This window comes from Petaurus breviceps, unplaced genomic scaffold, assembly GCF_028583685.1.
Source record: "Petaurus breviceps papuanus isolate PSGF00001 unplaced genomic scaffold, PetGlider_PUasm1.0 178, whole genome shotgun sequence".
Lineage (NCBI taxonomy): Eukaryota > Metazoa > Chordata > Mammalia > Diprotodontia > Petauridae > Petaurus > Petaurus breviceps.
In genome coordinates, this window is record NW_027185777.1 from 1524514 (window position 1) to 1535965 (window position 11452).

At 37.5% G+C, this 11452-nt stretch overlaps 1 protein-coding gene across 3 annotated transcripts in view; it reads right to left on the reverse strand.

Moving 5' to 3' along the window:
• Nucleotides 1–11452, reverse strand: part of ANKIB1 (ankyrin repeat and IBR domain containing 1) — a 149450-nt gene that overhangs the window by 67926 nt on the left and 70072 nt on the right. For all 3 annotated transcript variants that reach the window (XM_069086162.1, XM_069086160.1, XM_069086161.1), the window contains exons 4-5: nucleotides 9753–9935; nucleotides 3681–3798 (exon numbers count right to left, since the gene is read on the reverse strand). In XM_069086162.1, coding sequence (XP_068942263.1) covers nucleotides 3681–3798; nucleotides 9753–9935 — 301 coding nt within the window. The remainder of the gene's footprint in view (nucleotides 1–3680; nucleotides 3799–9752; nucleotides 9936–11452) is intronic.

Sequence of the window (11452 nt, forward strand, 5' to 3'; positions counted from 1 at the left end):
AAAGAAAGAAAGAAAGAAAGAAAGAAAGAAAGAAAGAAAGAAAGAAAGAAAGAAAGAAAGAAAGAAAGAAAGAAAGAAAGAAAGAAAGAAAGAAAGAGGAAGAAAGGAAGAAAGAAAGAAAAAGGAAGAAAGAAAAAGGAAGAAAGAAAGAAAGGAAGGAAGAAAGAAAGAAAGAGGAAGAAAGAAAGAAGAAAGAAAGAAAAAGAAAAAGAAAAGAAAGGAATCAGAGCTCTTGGAAAGAAAATAGACAATTAAGATGAGAAAACAAAAAAGCATATAGAAACAGTGAACAGTCTCAAAAATGTTAGTATTTTCAATGACACAAAAAAAATAGGATGTAAAAATAAAACATCAATAAAAATTTATTTTATAAACGAAGACTTGCAGGCAAGATAAGCTAATCCTCAAAAATGCAGTATAATTCTAAAAGGGAAAAATACTTTTAATAGAGATCACTTTTACCTAATACTGTTAAAAAAACAAACAAACAAACCAGAGCTGAGCAGAATCCTTGAAACACAAACACAGAATATAAGAGAAGACTAGATAAGCAAATACATATGAACAATCTCACAGAGCTAAATGATGATTTAGTGCTTATATCCGAATAAGAGAAGAGACCACTGTCCCTCTAAAATTCCATAGTCTCCAAGGGTTGAAGAGAGAGCAAAGCAAAATTAAACCAATGGTCTCTATTCAATGATCTCTTCTCCTATTAGGACATAAGCACTTATCACTTGGCTCTTTTAGACTGTTCACATGTATTTACCTTTCTAGGATTCTCTTATTCTATGTTTGTGTTTCAAGGATTCTACTCGGCTCTGAAGAAGCTTATGATCTACTAGAGGAAACAACATGCCAACAAAAACATGCAAAGCAAGCTAAATACAGGATAAATAGGAAATAACTAACAGAAGGCACCAGAATTATGAGGGATTAGGATAAAGCTTTCCGTGGAAGGTGGGATTTTAGCTGGGACTTAAAGGAAGCCAGGGAGGTCAACAGTTAGAACAGAGGACGGACAGTGTTTCAGGCATGCGGGACAGCCAGAGAGAATGCCAGGAACAGAGAGATGGAGTGTCTTCTTCATCGAATGGCCAGGAGTACAATGTCACTGAAATCAACTGAGTATTGGTGGGGAGAGAAGGAAGGAATAAGGTGTCAAAAGACTATAAAGAGGGGGTGAGGGTGTTTTGATGGGCATTAAATTCTGGAGGCAACAGGTAGTCACTGGAATTTAATGAGCAGGAAGTTGACGTGATCAGGACTGAGTTTTAGGAAAAGCACTTTGATAGCTAAATAAATAGATGAATCAGTGTGAAGAGAGAGGAAGCAGGCAGACCTGTCAGCAGCTATTACAAATACTCCAGGATTGAGGTGATGAGGGGCTTGTTCAGGTGGGGCAGGGAAAGCAGTGTAGAGAAGGAGGAGCATATGAGTTATGTTTTAGACATATTGAGTTTCAGACTGAGTACTGAACATAGAGTTTGTGAAGTCTAAAAGACAACTGGAAATGTGAGATTGGAGGACAGGAAAGAGAATGGGCCAAGATATGCAGATTTGAGAATTAACACCACAAAACACCATAAAGAGGGTAATTAAATGCATTGGGGACAGCTATGATTAGAGGGCATGATCTGGAGGAGGATCCAGCAAAGGAGGCAGAGAAGAAAGAGTCAGAAAAGAGAGAGGGAGGTCCTGAAAACATACAAAGAAGGGGCTATCAAGGAGGAGAGAGTGATCAACAGTGTCAAAGTCAAGAATAATGAGGATAAAAAGCCACTGGATTCAGCAGCAATTTCATTGGAATAATAAAGTCAGAAGCCACATTGTAAGGAGTGTAAAAGAAGAGTGTGAGAAAAATGGGAGGCACTTAACATAGATGGCATTCTCAAGGAGTTTAGCTATGAAGGCAAAAGAAAAATAGAAGAATTAGCAAGGATGAAGGTGAGGGCTTTGTTCTGGGATGGGGAACCATGGGCATGTTTGTAGGCAGTAGGAACTGAGTCAGCAAAAAGAAACTGAAAGTTGGTGAAAGAGTGTGGATGACAGAGGAGAACAGGATGAAATGGGATCAACTGAACAAGCAGAAAGTTTAGCCTTGGTAAGGAGTGATTAGATTAGAACAGGCCTGCACTGGAAGATTCTAGAGGGTAGAGATGCTAAGCAGTGAACAAATGAACGATGCTTATTTAGCTTTAAAGAATTATGATGCTCATACCAATCAGTAATCAAACAACTTCCCCAAAGAGGAAGCTGATATGATATCACATTCTGTATTAAATTCTCAAAAATAGCAGCATTAAAAAGACCATCATAATTAGAACTACTGATTTATGTTGGCTCCACAAGACGAGTGCTGTATTAAGTTAGCATGTGGGCTGCTTCCCAGGCTTGGGTTCAAATTTGAAATTAGAAATCCAAGACCTAGACTGTTTGTCTTCTTTCCCTCCCATAACCCTGCCTGGTGGTTTCTTTAGTCCTTGTAACCCATGGGCCTGGTTAGATCCTAGGACTTCTTACCAAAAGCCACAATGCTCCTCATTCATGTTCAGCCTCTTCCTTCTCTAGTGCTGGAGCCATAATGAAAACCAACTCTGCTCTGCCACAGCTCCTGTTAAAGATGTGTCAGTCTATTCTCTTCTGGCTCTGATCTCCCTTCCTGGCTACTTAATTCCCATTCCTACTGCTTCTCCCTATTAGAATGCAAGCTGATGGAGAAAAGGGACTGTCATTATTCTTGTACTTCTATTTCTAAATAAAAACTGTTTAAAAAATGATTCTTCCTTCATTCAAATCCCCGCTATGATCTACTTATCACATGTATGGATGGACTTTAGTCAAGTTATTTAGCTTTACTGGGCCGAAGTTTCAACGTTGGTAAAATGAGGGTGTTGGACCCAGTGACTACTAATGACCCTGACAACTATAAATCTGTGATCCTGTGTATTTAGAATGAAAGAATCTGTCCTATAATCTTATTTATTCTCCCAGAGGCTGTTTTTTTAATCTAAAAATAAGAAGATTGGACTCAAGAATCTTTAAAGTCATTTCAAACTGTAAATCAAAATATGCTGCTGCAGAGAGAGTGTAAGAGGTACAACCATGGGAGACCTAAGTTCAAATTCCACATCTATAATTTCTAGCTAGGTGACCACGTGAAAGTCACCTACTCTATCTACTTCATAGGGTGACTGTAAGGTTCAAATGAGATAATATCTGCAAAGACTTTTAAAGAACTAAAAAAATTCCTGTTATGATTTATGATTTAGTGTTAGAAAATAACTCACAAAATAAAATGAACACCCTTGGAACCATTTTCTTTAAAAATTTTAATGAACTACTACCATGTCATCAACATTTTATAGTTGGAAGGCAATGCCAAAAGGGATACTAGACTCTGAAAATTCATTTCTAAACTGCTTAAACCATACTCTTTACTAAAATGTGGCACTGTAAACAACACAAAGGCAGATTACAAGCCATAAAATCCTAAGTATACTTTTCAGTTTCCTTCATTTGAATTTATAACATAATCAATGCTTGCTGATTCCCTGACTGAGCTATTATCTAAAACTTGATTTTCTGTGAATAGACATAAAAATATGCATACATATCTATACTCATGTCTTTATGTAAGTACTTAAATCATCTGAAAGCTTCTATGTTTCTGTCATTACCATGAGCTCTGAGTAAAGCCTCAGCAGTGAACAATGGGGCCTGAAGCATGTCAGCAGATTCTACAATCAGCATATCTTTCAGTCTTCGAAGATCCTGTGGTCTTAATCCTTCATATGGCTGTGAAAAGAACAGAATCAGAGTTAAGTCAGATGTTTAGTAACTGAAGACTTAAAAAACTTTCCTATTCACTAAAACATTACTATTATTTTGAATTTACATTGTGAAGTATGAGAGGAAATGTGTGCTATTAGAAAGAGGTCAGACTTTTGAGACAAAACAACATGCTTAAAAGACCTTCTTTAAAAACATATGTGACTTGCAAACATCCCAAAGAACAGCAACACAAGAAAGGTAAATAAAACTACCAAATAAAGAATAATGCAATAAATTATATCATCTCTAGAAACTATCATGAAAAAAACTTTAAAAACATTTATTAGGTTAAAAGAAAACAATACCAGGGAGAATCAGAAAAAGATTTTTCTAAAAAGTATACAAGGAGTTAAAATTACAAGCAGAATTTATATTAACAGAAGAAGTGATAGTGGAGTAACAGGCTTGACATACCATAGGCTAAACTGTACTGCTCTTACAGGTGTATCAATATATTATGTGGGTGCATCAAAAGAGGGGGGAGAAAAGTGAATGTCAAAGTACATAAATCAAGTCCATGGGTGAATGAGAGAAGAGGATTCCTGTGGTCCTCAACAAAAAAGTGAGCCTACAGGAAAAAAGGTAAGGTGACAAAGGGAGGGAATGGGGGAGGGGAGGGTTGGAGATCTTGAATCAATGGAGAGAGGTATCCCATGAAAGAACACTTCCCAGGTAGAAAGACAGATGTTTTATGATGAGATTTTAAAAATCTTACAAAGGGTATAATCTGTAGGGAGTGGGTGTAGAGGGAGATGACTTTGATTCTGTGAACAACCCTAGGCCTAAGTAGGATGGAAATTGTTGCTCCTATGAGGAAATTGTAACACAGAATGATGGAAGAGTATGAAAGCATAGAGGAGAATGCAAATGAGAAAGAAATGATCATGGGAGAGGCGGGCATAGAAGTGGATCCCACAATTTGGGACTGAGAAGTATAAAAGAAAAAAGGGATACAGGGTAATATACACAAAGGTGACAACATAGAAATTGGTCAGAAGGAGGAAAACATCCTTGGCACTACAGAAGTAGTGGTGATAGTAGCAATAGTAGTAGCCATAGTCATAGTTCTAAGAGACAAAATTTATATAGCACTTCAAGCTTTGCAAGGTGCTTTACATGTTGTCTTGTTTTGTCCTCACAATAACCCTTTTAGCTAGGAAAAAAATTCTAAATTGCAATAATTCAGAAAGAAGTTTATTAAATTGTCCAGCAGAGGGGAGAGTCAAAAGGGGGATGACCCACTCCCCTCAAATGTCTGTAAATTACACATTATACAGGATTCAAACAAAGGCAGAAGCAAACAGGAGCCAATTGGCCCCCATGGTTGGTAGTCATCTGCAGAAGGATGATAAGTGAACTTATAAGAATATATAGATAAGTAAAAGAGGTCCTCCTTGGCGCACATACATAGTTAGGGATGTGGGTTACAATCCAGCAAAGCAGAATGAGGAATGGTCTGATAGGCAGAAAGAGAACTAGGAGAGAACATCAAGAACATCCAGGAAAGGAAGCCTATCCAGAATATAGGGTAACTCCACAGTATACAACACTGCAGAGAGGTAAAGAAGGATCAGGAATGAGAAAAGATAATTGGAAACAGCAATTAAGCTATTACTGGTAATGATCATGTTCATTAAGTTCCTGATTAAAAAAATAAAATTTTTAAGAAAGAAATCACTGGTAATCTGAAAGTGTGGTTTAAAGTCTACATGGTGAAGCCAAAAGTCAGGGTTTGATTACTGACAGAGTAAAATAAGTGGGGTTTTTTTCTACGAGTTTGGCTATCAAAGAGATGAGATATTCAGGTTGATAATTTTGAAGGGATAGCAAGATCAAGTGAAGGTTGGTTTTCTTTTATGATGGGAAAAAACTGCATGTAGGAGCTACTGAATAACAATAAAGTATAAACAAGAGATGGGGAGAAGGGAAATCAATCAATAAACACTTATTAGGTGCCTACTATGCACCAGACACTGAGCTAAGCTCTGAGGACAAATAATCCCTGTCTTCAAGGAATTTATAATCTAACTGGGGAGAAAGCTTACAAACAAATACATACAAAGGAACCTGTACACAGGAAAAATAGGAAGTAGCTAAAAGAGGGAAAGCACTAGAATTAAGGGCTAGAGAAGGCTTACAGCAAAAGAAATGATTTTAGTGGAGGCTTAAAGGAAACCAGAGAGGTCAGCAGTCAGAGCATAGGAGGGACAACATTGCAGGCATGGGACATTGCTAGAGAAAATGCCCAGAGCCAAGAGACAGAGGACCCTGCTTGTGGAACAGTCAGGAGACCAGTGACCCTGGACTGAACAGTACATGTCTAGAAGTAAGGTGTGAGAAACCTGGAGAGGTTAAGAGGTGACTAGGTCATAGAAGGTTTTAAATGTCAAACAGAGCATCTTATATTTGCTCCTGGAGGCAACAGGGAGCCACTAGAGTGCACTGAGTGGTGGTGGTGACATCATCAGACCTGTGCTTCAGGAGAATCACTCTGATGGCGAAATGGAGGATGGATTAGAGTGGGGAGAGACTTGAGGGAGGCAGACCCACCCAAGGGATCCTGACAGACCAGGGATGAGGTGGGGGTGAGGAATGTCAGTGCAGAGAAATGGCTGTATTCAAGAGATTCTGCAAAGGCCCTGATAACAGCCTGGACATCTGAGGCAGCCAGGATGTCTCAAAGCCTGCGAGCCTGAGGGATTGGGTGGATGCTGTTGTACTCTATAGTGCTAGGAAAAGGAAGTGGGGCGGGGACCCTGAAGGAGAAGAGTTTGGGGGAGTTCTGTTTGGACATATAGAGCTTTAGATGTCTACTGAACATCCACTTTGAGATGTCTGAATAGCAGTATGAGGGTTTGAATCACTCCTCAGACATTAGCCCACTGACCCTGGGCAAATCACTTAAATTCTCTGATCGTCAGTCTTCCTTTGCAAAATGATAATAATAACAGCCCTTACCACATACAGTGGTTGTGATGATCAAATAAAATCTATTCAAAGCCCCTTTCAAACCATAAAGCTCTAAATAAATATTAGTTAACAATCTTCCTCCCTTTTGGCTACCACCAATATAAAAGCAGCTTAATTCTTAACAGTCACAAGCTTCCAAATTTAATAAACATAGGCTGATTAAAGTACACATATATATTTACATGTCAGGATTTTAATTATGATGACCACTCCTTTCACCAACAAATTGTTAGATTAAAAAAAAAATCATCACCCAGTGACCACTAGGGTGGCAGCCAGGTTGGACAGTGAATAGAGCATCAAGCCTGGAGGGAAAAGGACATGCGAAAAGCCTCACTCTCATCTGAATTATTCCCATTTTACAACTGAGGAAAATGAGGTTCCATGACCTGACCTGGTTCACACAGCTAGTAACAGAGGCCAGATTTTAATTCTGGTCTTCCTTACAACTGGCCCTAGCCCTGTTCACTGTGCCATCGTAGTAGAATCAAGCAAAATGTTATTTAAAAGAAATATACTTGAAATACAAAGATTAAAATGAGAGAATGAAGTTCAACTTCAACTGAACTAAAATGTATCAGGGGTAGCATCATGATTTCAGGTAAGGTTACAGTAAATATAGACAAGATAAAGAGAGATAAGCAGAACAATTGTATGAGCCAATGTCAATATTATACATGTACTTACAATTAACAGAATCAAAGGGAGAAATACACAGTAAAACCATAATAGTAGGGAACATTAGTTGAGATTTAGACTAATCAAAACACAAACAAGAAAGAATTTAAGGATCTGAACAGAACTTTAAAAACATGAGTTAACTGAAGATTACTGAATGGTAATATGCTCAGCTGTACAGGGCACTGTACAAAACATGACCATATTTTAAAGAAAAAAAATGTAGAAAAACTAAACACATCATATATTAAAAAAAAAAACAAAATAAGAATTATATTGGATTAAGTGCTCTTAAAGTTCAACTACCAACTAAGGAATATAGTTCTAAAGAATAAACAATGGAAAATTTCAGCAAAGAAAATGGCATATGACAATAGTAATAATCACAACATGACATCTCTTCATATTAAAACTATTATAAAATACAGGAATAAATGGATTACTTATTAACATGGTAAATAAACAGTACTTTTCTAAAACCAAGAGTAGTTAACATTATCTACAACAGAGAAATGCAAGGTTTTTCCAATAAAAATCAGAAGTAATGATTAATAATTACAAATAGTAATTGTACACATGTGGGCAAAACTAATATAATAAAAATGACAATTCTTCCTAAACCAATCTATATATTCAATGTCATCCCCCCAAAATTACCTCATTTCATTAGAAAAAATAATAAAATTTATTTAGAAGAACAAAAGATCAAGGATGTCAAAGGAATAATGAAAAATAAGTAAAGGAAGGAGATTTAACAAGACCAGATCTTAAACTGTACAACAAGGGCTACTGGGAAATAAAAAGGTGGATCAGTGAAACAGAGTAGAAATATAATACATAGTAAATAATTACAGTAACCTTGTGTTTGACAAATATAAAGATTTAAACTTAATTACTTACAGATAAGAGAAGAATTCATGAATAAACAAGAGACAGAGAACACAGACGTAAAACGGGCAATTTTGATTATGTTAAAAAAATTTTTTTGGAGGGGGATAAGGCAAGGCAATTAGGGTTAAGTGACTTTTCCAAGGACACACAGCTATTAAGTGTGTCAAGTGTCTGAGGCCGGATTTGAGTTCAGGTTCTCCTGACTCCAGGACCGATGGCTCTATTCATTGATTACATTAAAGAGGTTTTGTACAAATAAAACCCTCATGGCCAAAGATTAGAAAGACAGCAGAAATTTGGGTATATTTTTAATAGACAGTTTCTCAGATAAAGGACTTGTAAGTCAAATATTTAAAACACTTTGTCAACTTTTAAGAATGACTCATTTCCCAAGTGACAGTCAAAGGATATGAACAGGCAATTTTTCAAGGAAGAAATCAAAATGATATGTAATCATATGAAAAAATTCTCTTAAATCATTACTGATTAGAGAAATGCAAATTCAAACAACAGTGAAGTATAATCTAACACCTATCAGATTGGTTAAAATGACAGACGGGTAAAATGATAAATATTGGAGAGGAATGTGGAAAAATTGGGAGGGACACTAATACAATGTTAGTGGAACTGTAAATTAAACCAAATCAGCCATTTGAGAGCAATCTGGAATTATGCTCAAAGACATATAAAACTGTGTATATCCTGTGACCCAGCAATACCACTATTAGGTCTGTTTCCCAAGGTGATCAGGGAAAAAGGAAAAGAACCTTTATCTTCTAAGATATTTATAGCAGCTCTCTTTGTTGTGGCAAAAAGAACTGGAAATTGAAGTGATGCCCATCAAGTGGAAATGGCTAAAGGAGTTGTGATACATGACTGTGATGGAACACTACTATGCTTTAAGAAATGACTAGCAGATTGATTTTAGAAAAACACGTCAAGACTTGCATGAAATAACGAAGAGTGAAATGAATACAATTCATGAGAACACTGTGTACAGTAACAGCAATATTGTTTGAAGACTGTGAATCTAATTACATTATTGAGTATTATCCTATGAAGGAAGATGCTCTCTACCTCTAAAGAAAGAACTGACAAATACAAGTATGCACAGTATGATCTGAAACACATGCATGCACACACACACCTGCCAAATGGTGGCCTTTCTAGTGCACGGTGGGGAGGAAGGGAAGGAGACAGTTCAAAACTCAACAATTTTTTTAATTGTATAAAAACAGAGATAAAGGATGTCCAGTGACACGACCACTATCTGATACAATTCTAGAAATGCTAGCTGTAGCAATAAGACGAGAATAAATATCTTGATAAAAAAGAAAAAAAAATATCACTCTTTGCATGATGACTCCTTTAGAGATTACCTCTCTTTTGTCCAAAGCAGCATATTCTGCTTCTATGTCTTCAGCTTCTGGGTCCCTTGAGAAAACCATCTGAGATTCGAGATTGAGGGCCAGGTCTTTGTGGTGTTGCTTTTCAGCACAATCACAAGGTGTATCTTTATTTTCATTCTCAGCGAACAAGTCTCCACCATGTTTTACTAAAAGCTTGAAAAAAATATTAAGTCCAGTCAATTACAGACTTTAAAGGAAAGCAAAAATACACATATTTCTAAAGTAGCCCTTCAGAAAAGTCTGATAAAGCAACCCCTATATGTTTATTGTATATATGTATGTATGTGTACATACACCCCCCTCAGACAATTAACACTATCACTAAAGGATCCTAATTTTTAATCCAATTTAAAAGCATTTCAGAACCTACTATGTGTAAGATATGAGAGGTGATTAGAGTCAGAAAGACCTGGAGATCAAGTCCCACCTCTCACGTGCACTATGTGACTCTGGGTCAATCATACAACCTGTACGTCACAGGCAATTCTGAGATTATAAATTGTGGAGAATATGTTGATCTCCATGAGCACGGGGAAATTCCTCATTCAGAGTTCCATACAGTTAAGTGGAAAAAAACGTGGGAGCCACTGTCATTATACCTCTTATTCAGCCATAACAAGGGCACATCATTCAGTAAATCTATCCAGTCATTCAGTAAACATTTCCTGGACATCTATTATGTGTGAGACATCATATTAAGCACTGGGAAGCAATAAAGTTAAAAAGCTCTGGTCCCCAACCTCTTAAGCTTAAGTTTAGCCCAGAAGGAAGGGTATATATGAATGAGTCTAGGGGGTAGGAAGCCCACTGCATGTACCATACCTCTTCTCATTCAGTGTGTTAGGTAAGTACAGCTTCTGGGAATAGGTGGGTGGTGCAGTGGATTGAGTGCTGGGCCTGGAGTCAGGAAGACCCGAGTTCAAATCCAGCCTCAGACAATTGGTAGCTATGTGATCCTGGCCAAGCCACTTAACTCTGTTTACCTCATTTCCCTCACCTGTAAAATGAACTGGAAAAGGAAATGGCAGAACCACCTCAGTATCTTTGCCAAGAAAATACAAAATGGGGTTATGAAGAGTCTGACACGATTAAAATGATTTAACAGCTTCTGTTGTTAGAGCTAGAGCTTCCATCCTAGTCTAGCCTAGCTTAATAGTACAGACTAGGCCTTGCTCTCCTATCTTTTAGCTACTACAACCCTTCCCCCAACCCATGAAATCAGCCTTCAGGTCCTAGCAACTGGCCTCTCCTCAGGGATCAATTACTTCTCATACTCTACAAGTATACTGGGTAGATAAACTTGTGATCCATCACATATAATCTGCAGATGCCATTTAACATTAAAACACTCAATTTGACCAAGGTATGTGGAAGGAGTGAGAACAAGAAAGGCCTAAATTTCACTGAGCCATCTAGAGATATTCTTTTTTTTTTTTTTTAAAGCAATCGGGGTTAAGTAACTTGCTCAAGGTTACACAGCCAGTTATTTCTGGGTGTGGTGCTGAGTATCTGAGCCCGGATTTGATCCAGGTCATCCCGACACTGGAGCCGGTGCTCTTACTCGCTGAGCCACCTGGCCACCCCTAAGCAACTGGGGTTAAGTAACTTGCTCAAGATTACACAGCCAGGTGTTTTTGGGTGGGTGCTAAGTGTCTCAGCCCGGGATTCGA